Source organism: Gymnogyps californianus, chromosome 4 (genome assembly GCF_018139145.2).
Source record: "Gymnogyps californianus isolate 813 chromosome 4, ASM1813914v2, whole genome shotgun sequence".
NCBI lineage: Eukaryota > Metazoa > Chordata > Aves > Accipitriformes > Cathartidae > Gymnogyps > Gymnogyps californianus.
This window is the reverse complement of record NC_059474.1, coordinates 47,774,213-47,788,717: the sequence shown is the minus strand read 5'-3', so window position 1 is coordinate 47,788,717 and position 14,505 is coordinate 47,774,213. Positions and strand designations below refer to the sequence as shown.

Here is a 14,505-nt window from a genome sequence, read left to right as displayed (position 1 = left end):
AGACTGGATAATTATATGCCACATTTACACCAGATATTTTTCTTATTCAGTAGGAGGTGGAGGGTGGGGCAAAACAGACCAGCTAAGGCAGAATCAGAAGCCACCTGAGAATTTTCCAGAACAGATACCAGAAAGTCATACCAACTTGCAAAACCCTCCACATTTTCAGAACTCATTCTCACAATGGAAACAATGACAGAAGATGTTATTTCAATTTGATGGCTCAAAATCCACACAATTTTGAACACTGAATGTTTATACAAATAGCATCACATTCCTTATTTCCCCTTTTTCTTCTTCTGGATTTACAGTAAAGCAGAATTAATAAAGCAAGTGGAAGTCCTGGTAACAGAAGACTCTTGTTTTCATAGCTGACTTTCAAAATGGTAAGAAGAAAATCACCCTCTAACTTTTCCTGTTATTGTATAGTGAACAGATACAAATATGCAATCACACAGAAACATTTATTCTCCCAAAATTAGCATTATTACTTTATTTGGTGATTCATTACAATCTGCAAATCCAAGAGTCAAAAAAATAAACTAGGCATAATGTTAAAGCATTTTACAAGCAAATACTTTACTGTTTCCTTTTCAATTTGCATAGGGTGGGATAAGTGTACTGGTTAAAGAATATAACGTACAGAAGAACAAAACCATAGTTCATCAAACTGTACTGAAGAGTGTTACGATCCTGTGAGTGAACAGCACTTAAACAGCTATAACCGTCAATGGAAAACCATACACTTCAACATTAACAAGGCTGCCTTCCCATGACCATGATGCATCATAAAGGCTGCAAGACACTGGGCTTCTTTTCTTACATTGTAGATCATCCTACTTTAAAGAAATTAAAGAGTTAAACAAGCCAGAATGCATCTATCTATGCTCATTTCTTTTCTACCTGAACAAAGGCCAGTATGGAGAGAGGGAATTTTTAAAGTCAGCTTCTGAAACCACTTATAGTAACATCTGTCTCTTTTATTTTCAGTGTCATGGAGCTAGCAAGCTTAGAGCTTCATCCACACATCTCTATTTATTATTACTGTGCATCCAGGTAAAAAACTGGTTTTTTTCACTGTTTAGCAACAAACTGCAAAGAGATCACGTTCCTTTCCCATTGTAACCACATCTCTGTTTCTCCAACTGTATAAATCTGGCTTTAAAGTCTCACAAAACTAAAAAATAGTTGATCTAGGTTGTAATAAAAAAAGAATATTAAATACCTTTGGTAAAAATAGATATATTTAACAAGTTTAGAAAAGCAAATAGTTATATTGTCAAAAGGAGAGTATAAAAATGTACACAATAAAAAATAACAAACAAACAAAAAATCATCAGCCATAGTAGTAAGTATAAAGGCGCTGTTCTTTTCAATGTTTGCTTCCTTAGCTCACATTATTGTCCAGTCTTCTTTCTAAAAGGCAGGAGCTTTACTAGAGCATATGCAAAAATCCAGTCCTTCCTACCAGCATTAGACAAACTAAGTTTAATTCGGAACAAGACAGTCTGTTTTAACCCAAGTTTATACAACAGAGAACGCTTCGATTTAGAGTACATAGGAGTAGTTGAACACAGAAAGAAAGATTTCAGGTGTTTTCAACCAGAGGCCAGATGTACTGGAGCTGTAGAAATGAGACAGCCAGCAGGATCAAGTCTCCATGATGTGAGCCTTCTAACTTTATTTTTACTCCTAAATCATAAATCCATGTATTGTCAAGAAAATTGTGGGGGACAAAAACAATACATATATTTTAAATCCCTCATTGATGCCTTTCTCCCATCCTTTCACTGGGCCTCCAAACAGAGCTGTCACACAACATATAATCCCAGTTTGGCTTCTCCTCTTTTTAGAGCTCACTGTAAATCTTGAAGATGGAAGATCCCCAAAGCAAACAACTGAGATTAGAGAAGGAGATAATGCACAAGCCCCATAATAGAATCAGCCATTGATTGAATGTGCTTTGAAAGAAAACAGCACAATTAAATCATGTTTATCCTTCAGTATTCCCTTTGCACACACAGTCACACTCTTCGTGGTGTTCCAAGGGTACATCTGTCAATGATTTATGCAATCCCCGGACGCCAATCCTTGGCTTCAGCTGAAGAACCTGAAGGAGAAGAAGCCAAGCATCAAGAAAACAGCAAGTGCTTCATCACACACCTAGACTATGAGCTAGATTGTACTGGAAACACACTGGATGACAAGAAAGCATATTAAAATAAATAAGCTTTCCTCAGCTGAATGTCTTCATTTATTCCACCCACTAATTATTATTTTTGTTTTTACCTCAAGCCCTTTAAAAAACTGATTAAAACATGTTGAAGAGATACTTCCTTTTATCAAAGAGAGTCTTGCAGTTTTATATTTCTCCATAATTTTATTTAAGGGCTAATAGTATAGTTAACCCAATGGAATTATTAGATAATTCTATAATAAATAATTTTAGCTATGGATTTATAACAATGGAAATGGACAGATATCTGTTCCTTCATAAAGTTCACATCTACCACTAGAGAAAGCTGAACAAGGAGGTGTGGTTGATATGTGTCTGAACTGCACGAGTAAACAAATACCTCAGTAATGACTTAATAGTTCCATAGAGAAGTATTTTAACAAGGAAGATATTACTTTTTTTATGTAACACCTCATTAAAATGGTAAAAAAATATTTACTACATGTGCAATACATAAAATTTTAACATATTAATATTGGTGCATTCCTATAGTAAAAATAAATTCCTTAATTGGCTTTCAGTATTTCCAAACATGCAAATGCAAAAAAAGCGCATACCTCATGGTATTTTTTGGTGACTTTTGTTGGTACACATTGGCACTCATTGCAACTCTGATGACAACAGGCACAGTTTCCACCACAACGTTTAACCAGAAGACACAATGGCCAGAAGATGGTGTCAGTTCGCTTCAGCTCCTCCCTCAGTGACACTGAGAAGTTGCGAGGAGTACAACTATACAGCCGCACCTCCTCCTTTAGGAGGTTGAGATCGACCACTGCAAAAACACAAACAAACTGGTGCTTTTCTGACTCGTAATCCAACTTCATTGGTGGTAAACCAACTTCAGCAGTGCAGAGCCCTTGAGAAAAGTTCATTTTTGTGCAGGTGGTACAGGTTCAGCACACAAGTATAATACTGCAATTATATGAATACCATAAAACCTGAATGGAATGATCGTTGTATAGGAATATTCACCAATTATTTCGTAAGTCTGGCAGAGTTGGTTCAAATTAAACAAAGCAAGCTTTGGCTACTATGTTCCAATAAATGTTTTATCAAATCAGTCTTAACGGAGTTCCCTTTGTTCATGCTCGTACTCTGAGCTCTAGTGTTGCTATTCTGTATTAACTTTGGATTGGAGAAATACACACAGCAATTAAGAATCCTGCAAACCTCCAAACACATTTTTAATTAATTTGCATGGAGCATTCAAACTTCTTCCCTGCTAAAATTTCAATTATTGCTTCTTCGCAAGGGCGATGTAGGTATAAGAAAGAACCAAACCATTTATATCTAAGAGGAACTCGCTTCTATGGACTAAGAACTTCAAGAAGTTATGTCATCATCAGTGAATACTCTACAGACAACAAATAAGTGCACAAGTACGTGTATCTATATAACTATTAGTAGGCTCCGTTTTTCCCCTCCTCCTTCATAGCAGCATATATATGAATTTCTGTTGCTTCTCTAGGTTTCATGTTCACCTGATGTGTCTTAAATAAAACACAGTTCCTCCTTTTAAGCATGTAACTTGAAGTGCAAGTTAAAGATATTAATATTTGGCACCAGTTTCCCTATAAACGGGTTCCACTGTATCACACTAAAGTTTCACTATGCCGATGGTTGAACATCAAGCTCATGAAAAGATCTGAAACAGGGCAAGGTCCTTTAGGTTCACCTTAGCTGCATAGCCAAGAAATAGCACGCCTTGAAAGAGACAGTTAAGACTGAAAACAATGGGATTGGTTTAGTGAAAAAATTGATACATTTTTTACTTTGGTGAAAAGCAATGTAATTTCATTTATTTCAGAAAAGCCAGACTATAATGATCATGATCTGGGATCTTTTGTCTGAACTGTTTCTCTCCAAACCTACCACCATTAAGGAACAGAAGTAATGTCTAATTCATAGGGGCACTCTAACTGGTAAAAAAAAGAAAAAAAGAAAAAGAAAACCCTATGATAATATGGCTACCGAGATGACTGAAATACAGGTCTCGAACAAAGCAGCCAAGAGCTTTAAACCAACCTTTTTCGAGCTAAATCAAGAAGAAACTAGGGAAAAAAATCCCAGTGCATTGATATTACTCGACAAATACTTTATAGTTATTGCTAGCAGTTTGTAAATAAAAAGATATAAAATAAAGCTAAAATATGTTCCTGATCTGAATCACCCTCTAGAGAAATACCTTTTTTCCCCTCTACTGACTATGTAAAGAGCCTCTAGAGCTCACCAAGGAGAACTTCAGCCTATCAAGGCAAGATAATACCTCTCAATTCTATTTAAACACGGAAGAAATAAAGAGAATTTAGAAGCTGCATTTCTCTAGTAGAGTCCTCACTACTACCGTCCCAGGAGCAGATCTTTGGGCAGCAATTTAATTCCATGTTTCTTCAAACATTTCTTTTGCAAACTGGCATCCATAAGTAAGAGTTTCTTGTTGTGAAAGGTCAGTTAAACACACTGAAGCCTTTTCTCTGCTTGCACTTACAGTGAATGCCAAGCTGGGGCACTTCATTCCATCACTATCAGGTTAACATAGGCTCCTAAATAAACAATCTGATTTTTAAAAGCGAGGAGTGTGTAATAACTCCAATAAAGTTACTGATAGGACGCCAGCCTGCCTCCCACACTGCAAGAGCATTCCTTGGAGAAAGCTGAGAAGGGAGCAGAGGAGAAGAAAGACAAAACTTCCGGGGGAGAGATTCACTGTGAGAAATCAGAAACGATTTAAGCTCTTCTGATCAGCTAATATCTCTAGGCTGAGTCCTTTAGAGGGTGGACGTCTACCTCCATTAATCAAGGACTGTGGATAGGAATGGAGTACTTCTTTCTCCTGTTATGTTTTCAAACATATAATAAGTGAACTGTCTGAATGAGGATAAAATGCCTAAAGCACAATGAAAGAAATGCTAGTTCTGCTAATACTTTCTACCAGTAGATTTCTACAGAGACTGACATGCTTGGTACAGTGAATTTCAAGAAGCTAAGCTTATGTGTCCTAACACGATTGCTGTTCAGCCCTTCACCATGAGAAATTGAAAATAGAAGCTGGGCACTGATGCCTCTTCCAGCAAGCCCACCAACCAGTGGAGGAGAGATGCCCGCATGGAGTTGTGCTGCTCTGTTACCTCCTGCCCACTGGCAGCAGCAGAGGAATGCATCCATTTCCCAGTCCTGGCTGTAGTTATAACATAGAGAAAAGGGCAATGCACTAAAATGAGCAGCAAGTGTATTACACATTTTGTCACAAAATTAGAATGAATTTGAACTGAAACCCTGAGACCTGCAGACCCAAATTTTAAAAAGGTTCTGCGGAAGAACATGCAGTCAGCTCTTAGCAGATATTTTTTGTTGTGCCTTACTGTTACAACAGGCTTCAGGAGAGATGAAAAATGTCATGTTTGGTTTCCATGCTTTACAATGTACTAAGGCATATCGCTATTATACCTCACAATGAACCCTTGCCCTACCTTATGTAATTCAATTTCATTAAAAGGTCTGTGGCAAATTTATCTCGTGCTTATATAATCACTTCTTTGAAGTGTGTGAATGAAGCTGTTATTTTTTCAAAGAGTATCTGTCTGTCCAAAATTTATTTTAACACACTGTGGGCACGAAGCTAGATGAGAGAATGTATATATTCCCTTAAAAGTGTTTACTTAACCACAATAAAAGGTTATGTGGATTTCCCAAGTGCACTGAGTTACAGTACCTGTTATAATGTGAACATTTAAACACTCCTTCAACTTGGCTTCCACTCATGTATCATGTTTGACACAACAGTCAAAGTTCTTTTGTCTAGCACTAGCTCAGGAGGAATGTAAGGCTCTGCAGTAGCACATGAATAGGAAACACTAAAATAAAAATAAGGGGAGAAGGGAAAAAAGGGAGAAAAAAATGTAGATGCAGGTAGGTCTACAGTAAAGTCTATTTCAAAAGTGTGCCTTCACTGGCACATATAAGTGAAGTAATCCATGTTCACACCAGTCTGAAAGTAAGTGTGTTCTGCAGTTGGCAATGCAACTGTCTGGCATGCTCTGGGACGTGTATTGAGTACCATGGGGAACCCTCTTTCCCAAAACATTTTTCCAGCTGGAAGCTGCTCTCAAAGTGAGTGAAACAAATTAAATTCTGGTTGGGGCACTTGTGTGGGGGCACAGATAGCAGCAGGATGGTTTTCACTCCTAAGCACCTTGGAGATGTTCCTGGGAGTGTAAGTTTCTTACTGGCTCCTACAATAGGACAGGGCTGTTACAAAACTCCAAATGAAGAATGGAAAAAAAAAAAAAAGCACATAACTATATGACAAAAGCATCTACTAAGGACTATGGTTGGATTGTGACTCTTTTCTTCTTCTTAAGCAGACTTCAGAATATCGTCTAATGATTATGCATAGATTTCTGTGGGAAGCAATGGGATCATTTTTTTTGCACAGCAAAATGTATTTTATTTTTAAGTATGTCTAATATTATAAAAGAATTTAGGACTATATTTAGACATCAAAGCCTCTGAACTTGGTGTTTCTTCTTTCCTGGCTAGAAGTTTTTGGAAGCATTTTATCCAGAGAAAACATCAGACACGGAAGTTCTGTGGAATTTAGGTTGTCTAAATATAGTCTTTTTCATAAGAATTATTAAGTAGGAGGACAATACCCTTCTCTTCCCTACATAAAGTCACATACACTTTTAATTACATTTTCATTTAATCTAGATGTAAACTGATGTTTGTCTATGAAAGCAGGACAGTAATTCAGCTTTTACACTGAAATATTGCAAAAATAAAACTGATCTAAGTATAGAACCAAAGAGTTTGAAAAAACCAAACATTTTAGGGCATGCACTTCTCCCAAACATTTCTTAAAAAGATTTTTAAATACAGCAAACATGCTACTACAAGGACTAACATTAAAAAAAAGAAGAAAAAAAAAAAGAAGAAAAAAAAAAAGGTTTGCTTTCCCTATCTATTGAATAGACCTAACAGTTAATACTATGTCATCTCAACTGGACATATTTTCCACCTCAGGCTATTACATTACACACTCGGTAATGCAGTCTGAGGGTGGTCTCTTAAAGATAAAAGTGGCAATACTGTGATATGTTTATTCAGCGGAAAAATCTATTTCAGCATCTAATTAGAAGTCTTTAAAAGATTTACTCTGATAGTTTCTTTCTAAGATATGTCTTGCAGGGAGTTGCTTTTGTCTATATAGATGTTATCCAACACCTGCATTTTAGTTTATGTAAGATTTCACAAATTACATTTTGTTTTTCTCCCACTGACTGTATGCTTATGGCATACATTTGGCAAATACTGACTCTCTTTAATTAGGAAAGTGTTAAATGACTGTCTGAAAGGCATGGTCCATTGCTGAAAGCTTTTAAAGAGATTTCCTCCTCTTTGACTCTTGATTTAGTTGCTGTGTGCATAGCTGTAGCAAAACAGGTAGGGTAGAAGGGTTGATTTTTAGGCTCTGATCCAAGAATTAGCTGTCAAAAACTTAAATTTGAGTTATGAAAGGTTTTACTTCCTCCCCTTTCTTGCTGATCAGATGATAATCTAGTTTACGTTTGTCAGCAGAGGAGTCTGTTCAGTTATCCTCATATGTTTTTATTTTCATGCTGTATGGTGGGCAAGGAAGGAGGTATTGCCTGCATGCTATCCATCCACATGGAATCCATAAACATGAAATAGTGGGCAACATCTGGATGATATGTGGTAGAAAATTCATGAATGTCAAATGTAGAGGGAAGAAAATTACTTGCTGAACAAGAAATAGCTCCACAGGTCTTGAAATACATAATCTACTTTACATCTGATTAAGTTGACAACTGCATGATCAAAGTGGACATGGACACAGGGATTTCATGAGGTATCATGGAAGAGAAACATTTAGCTAATTGCTCTCAATTCTTATAGTGTAGAGACTGGAACAATTCTAAGGAAATAAAGCAATCGTTCACATGATACAGTAAGTATAAGAAATTACCCACCCCAAACAAAAAATAAAGTTTTTGCCCTCCATAAAAAAAGAAACCCACAAAGTTAGATTATGTCATCCAGCCAAGATGCCCTGCTACTTTGTGGAAATAAAGATCTCCCTAGTTCCCTACAGAAAACTACCCTGTCTGCTTCTATTTTTTTCCCCTTTGTTACTTTATCCTGCTAAATTCCTTTAAGTTTCGAGTTTAGTTATTGTCCTTTTTCAGATAATATAATGGTGAGAATAGCTAACAGCAATGATCTCTGCTGTATTTCTAACATATTCCTTTCTTGGAACCAAAATTCAAGATGAAGAATGCTCTTAATTACTGTTTCTTTGTTAAGAAAACATACCCGTAGAAAGCTGCAAGGCCAGACAGAAGAGTAATTTACCTCTTGATTTCCTCCCATGAATATATGCCTTTCCAAGAAGTTGCCACGTTGGCCTGTACAAATCTTCCAAATCCAGTTGCCACCGATCTGGTTCAAGGTACCGGATAAGTTCTTCCACAGTACTAAATCCAGCAACGGCGTTGTTCAATACATCTAACGGTAAAGCTGATGGAGGTAGCAATGATGGGCTAGGTGCTTCTGTGTGGTGCTGCAATCAAAGCCAAGAGAATAGTACCAGTCAGAGGGTTAATGGATCTGCTTTGATGAAGTGCTGTACTTTATGAAGCTACACAGCTGGGAAAGTTTATAAGTGGCTAGCTTGTTTCCAATGTACCGTTTACCTAAAAAGACAAATGACAAGAGTCAAAAAGTACCTAATTATTCTTCAGCAATAATTGTAAACAAACTTCCACTAGACAGCTTTCCTACTTCTTACATTCCTAGCCTTGAAGATAGCAAGCCACTATACCTGTTCTTTGAAGACGTTCACTGAGTGACGGACAAGATTTTAGAAATAGAACAAAAAGTGATTTGAAAATATGGCCCCATTACAGGCCATTACTGTAACCCTCTAGAAATCTGAGGAAACACACATTTCACATGCTGCCTTTCTTCTGAAACTTAGCTGCAATCTTTGTCGTCTTGTGTTTCAATGTAAAATATGAACATACCCTAGTACAAAGATAGCAAATATTCCCGCTCTCATCTATAGATGAAAAAAAAGCACCAGTTGTGTTTCATACAGTACTAACAATTATGTTTCTGGTTAAACAATAATGAACAGAGTAATAACAACGTCTGGCATTACTATAATTATTTCTCCCTTAAGAAGAAAAAACCATGTTCCCAAGGATATCAAAAGTACTTAAATGCTGAAATTGAGTACTGAAAAAGTCTATGTACTTTCCCACAGCACAAATCTCACTGACAAACTCACTGGATCAGGGGTACTCAGTCACAGGCAATTCAAGCAAAGTGAGACTTCTGGTTTTGCTCACTGTACAATCTGTTTAAAAATTATGCATTGATTTGTATTTTCAAAAGAATAAAAAAAGGCAGGAAGGGAAGCCTAAGCAGGAAGCTGCTGCTGCACCAACATAAGTTTCTTTAGGCTTTTATACAGGCAGACTTCACTACAGACATTATGTCCACAGTACTACAGTAGAGCAATTCATCTGGATCATGTAAGAAGGATGAAGAAAGATTTGAACATACTGCTGGTTTAGGGGATGGGAAGGACAAGAAATCCCGAATTTAAATGTGTCGTGCTACCTGCATCACTGCTCTCAAGTGTAGTCCATATAAGATTTAGGGAAAATTTATTCACTGTAAGTACAGTCAGATTTTTGGAAAAGGTTGCCCAGAGAGGCTGCACAGTATCCATCATTGCAGGCTTTCAATACCTGACTGGATAAAGCCCTGATCAATGGTCTGACCTCAGAACTGACCCTACCCTGAGCAGGAGGTTAAACTAGAGACCTCCTGAGGTCCCTTGCTGAATTTTCCTACCACAATCCTACAACATAATATTAAGAATGAAGGACTGAATGTTCCCCCAATAAGTGAACTAACATGCTTCTTGTCGCTTCCCTGTGCAGTGCCTGTTACTACTGCACAACATTTACATATATATATATTTATATATTTGTTTATATTTATTAATATGTATTTATATATATTTAAAAATCCTCATACCACTTAGTGACAAAATGGCACTCTCAGTACTCTAATGTGAAGTGTATACATACAGTAATTTTTTCCATCTATGTCAGATCAATTGTATTCATTTACCCTTTCAAAATGATCAGAGAAATTGATGAGAAATGTAACAGTTATGCAAGAAAAAATTATTTAATAAAATAATCCTTGCAACACTACCTACTAAACAGCAGTTTTCTAAAATACATATGCCTGTGATAGCTGTATTTCTTACCAATAATTATATTTTCCTTTCTGTGCTCTCAATTCTATTAAATATGCATTTTTGGTTTCAGCTAAACGTGTGGTTGAAAGGGCAGCAAATGGAAGTAACCACCATGCTCTTCCTATTTTTTGCTTCAAGGGTTTTTCTCTCTCTATCTTCAAGAAATGCAGTCACTAAAATGATTTGTACTGCTTTTTAACTGGGAGTCTTGCAAAGATAATACAAAACATAGATCTAGTGTGCTGCTACTATTAACTTTACCATATTTTCATCTTGCTAATCTAGCATCATTTCCAATAGAGTGAATGAAGTAGTTGCTTCCCATTCTGGATGAATGTGGATTTCAAAAAGTTAAAATATTTCTTTTCCTCTTCTCTCCACTGCCCACATTAAAAATAATAACATGGTGATCCATCTATTAGGTTATGATAATAAAGCAACAGATTCTGGTCTATAATTTAAATATTTGCTCTTAGCAAAACATGCTACTCAGCAAGTTTCAAAATAGTGCTGTGACACTATAATTCAGACGGTCAAAAAAATAAATATTCCAAAATTTTTCTTCCTGTTTTTCTCCACGATGATGTATTTGTAACAGTCACATTTCCTGGTTTAAAGGTGTAGGGTTTCGCTAAGTTGAAAAAGAAAATAAGGATCAAATGGTAGAACTAGTACCTGAAGAAAAAAAAAAAAAAAAATCTTCTATTTTGTTTCCAGCTGAAGAATTTGCTTCTAAGGTGTCTCACTTCTACTGGGATTTTTTGTTGCCAATGAAATAGATGGATTCCAGATGAAAATCCATTGGTCTAGATTCTACTTCCACATTTACAACTTAGAACATACACACTTAGCAATACATATATAGGAACTAACCCATCAATTTATGTTATTCTGGATTCAGTAGGCATTTGCCTGACTTAAAAATGTTATGAGGATACGGTGAATCATTGCGCTTAATCGTAACACAATTAAATTTGTCATCACTGTCTAATCATTCTCACAGCAAACAAAAACATAAAAAGTAATTGAAACAGCAAAATTGCACTACTTCAAAGATGAACGTTTTAGAATAAAGTAGTTAAAATCTCAAGATTAAGAATGTTTTTCCCAATAATCTCTTAATTTAATCAATTTAAATGACAGTTAAAATGTACCACAGATTAAAGATAATTGACATCATAAAGCTATAAATACTGTAATTTATATTTATAACATAATAATCTTTATGAAATCTCAATTCAATAAATTCTTTAATATAAATGGTAATTCAAATTATACCCTACATTGCTTTTACTTGCTAGTATATACTACTAATTTTACAATTTAAACCTTTTGGACAGAACATCCAGGGCAGCATAAATGGTACTCCTTCCTTTGACTAAAATTATATCTTGAAATTTTATACAATTTATAATTACCCTTGGCTTTTGCAAAGGTTTTTTTGTGTTCTATGGGCAATGTTTACACCTGCAGTAAGGCTTTACTCTCAGAGAAGATAAGGAGAAATGACTTAATGAAAGAAATTAAAACTCAACTTCATTGACAGGACATACCTTTTAGAACAAGCAAATACAAAACTTCAGCATAACTCTGAAACGTAGCATCATAGTTGCAACTTCAAAATGCTGAAATGCTCCTTAAATGGAGCTTTCTCTCACTTTATAGCATGTCCATCACTTCTATTATAATTCCTTCCAATTAAATAATCTCAGATTAAAATCCACGTGCCTAGAATTTAATCTACATCTCTCTTGACACTCCTACTCTGACCCTTGCCTCCACCTGCATGCCTGACACAAACTGATGTTGTCAAGCCACTCTATGCAGTGCTACGAACATCAGTACTCAGTAGGTCTGAGAGATGCAATTTCACTGCAGAATGGTGGTGTGAAAGCCTCACAGGAGGACCACCAATAAACTCTAGCTGTTTTGCTGCACAATGTTGATGGAGATAATGAAGATGATCTTACAATGAAGTAGCTATCTCTCAACTGTACATCTATTCTATAGCTGGCATCACCTAACTTACTCCACAGAACTATATCATGTCTCTCCTAACAGGTCAGCTAGCACATAATCAACCTTTGATATAACAGACATCTCTATCTGACAGAGGAGACATAACCCAAGACAGCAGACACTTGCTTAGGTATAGCAGCTATCCAAAACAGCTTTCCTGATGGAGACCACTTACTGGGAAGTGATGTTCTCCAAGCTTTTCCACAATACATACTAATCAACAGTAAACAGTTTTTCTGTCATAGCAGCACATCCTCTATTAATACCAAAGTTTTAGGCTTGAGATCACCTTTTTTGGTTTTTTTGCCTGAGCACGAATAATTTCTGTCAAGATAGATTTGAAAAATACATCAACAGGTTCTGTATTTTAATGTGATTCCTCTAGTAAACAAAAGACTCTATGGTTTTTGTTTTTGTGCCCAGGAAACAATTTCAATTTACTTTAGTATGAATAAACATGTTTAAAACCAAGATAGAGCCAAATAGTTGCATCTTTACTGTTAGTTAAAATGATTCAGGATGAAAACCAGAGCAGAAAACACAGGGCTTCTGATGCTCTGTAGAACAGCCAAGAATGACAATTAGTGTTGGATCAAACAGAATTTTCATTAGGTCTGTTTATATTGTATTTCTGTATGTGTACTTCACTCTATCAAAACAAATACCTTATAAAAATCCCCTAAGGTGTTTACAAACGTAAAAGACAGGCAAACAGACCAAATTTAGGCAACATTTTAAGACATGGGCTTGGAAAAAGGGAAGGAAATAATATAAAGACTAACCTCAAAAAACTATCCAGCCCTGACAGTTATACATAACAACAGTACCCCAGAAGAAACTTAGGGAGTAAAATGCATTTTAGGGTGATCACAATGTTAGTTGTACCTTATTAAAGGAATCAAAGCTAGTCCATCTAGCCGCTTTCTCAAAGGGGAAAGGGTAGGACACTCTTATAAGTAGAATAAGAAGGTGACCATCAGTGAAGCAGGAAATCTGAATAAAAACTGCAACAAATGCATTTGAAATTACCTAGTTGAAGCTCAAACCTAAAGGATGATTTAGTATGTAGCCTAACTTGAAGACCTGTGATTAATTTCTTGTTCTGACACATATTTCCTGTGTGATCCTGAGCATAGTATTTAGGTCACAGCTTCATAGTGTAAAGCATCTGGCAGTAGCATCTCCTTGCTACACCAGCATGACTGTGTATGTGGCTGCATCATAAACAAGAAGTAATCTTTCTGAAAAAGAATATTTCTCATTTCCTTTTTCCTTTAACTGCAATCTTATTCACAGCACAGACCTCCAACAGCTAAGCCATCACAACCAAAAGCACAGTGGCCGCTAACACAAACGTTTTTAGATTCACTCTGGCACCGGGAATTTCATAGCATGCAGGTTTGTAACGCAGCCTTATCAAATCTGTAAAATGAGCATAAAGGCAATTCCTTGATCTCACAAGTTCTGTGAGAGAATGAATACAATAAACATTTATTAGATGCTCATTATTGGTTTATCTGAAGAATCCAGAAGTATTTTAGATAGATAAAGGGTAAAACTTTGGATATGAGATGGTATGTTATAACCTTTCCTGTTCTGCCCCTATCCATTTGTTCCTTCCTTGCACTGAACCTGCTCCAAGTATAAACAATTCAGAACAAAACAGCACTCACCTACAACCTACACAAGATCAGCTCTTAAGCACCACCACGATCTAAGCAAAACCTTCCTTTTGCTCCTGTCTCATAGGATAGGACTGTCAAGGTACTGACACTACCCTCTTCCAGTTAAAGGAGAGGCAAGAAGTAATTTTGTTAGTTTGCTGCAGCCAGGAGTGCGGAATTTCATGTTTAATAACGCAATCACTGGGTTAAGACTGGAACAACAAAAACAAGTGAGTCAAATACTTGGCATGAGAGGACACTTACAAGTAGTGAATAATACGTCTAAA

The 14,505-nt window shown here is 36.2% G+C and overlaps 1 protein-coding gene across 1 annotated transcript in view; it reads right to left on the bottom strand.

Moving 5' to 3' along the window:
- Positions 1 to 353: 353 nt before the first annotated feature.
- The window catches only part of PDGFC (platelet derived growth factor C), a 135,680-nt gene continuing 121,528 nt past the window's right edge, over positions 354 to 14,505 (bottom strand). Inside the window, exons 4-6 of the mRNA XM_050895888.1 lie at positions 8,612 to 8,819; positions 2,794 to 3,011; positions 354 to 2,110 (exon numbers count right to left, since the gene is read on the bottom strand). Coding sequence (XP_050751845.1) covers positions 1,994 to 2,110; positions 2,794 to 3,011; positions 8,612 to 8,819 — 543 coding nt within the window. The 3' untranslated portion in view covers positions 354 to 1,993. The remainder of the gene's footprint in view (positions 2,111 to 2,793; positions 3,012 to 8,611; positions 8,820 to 14,505) is intronic.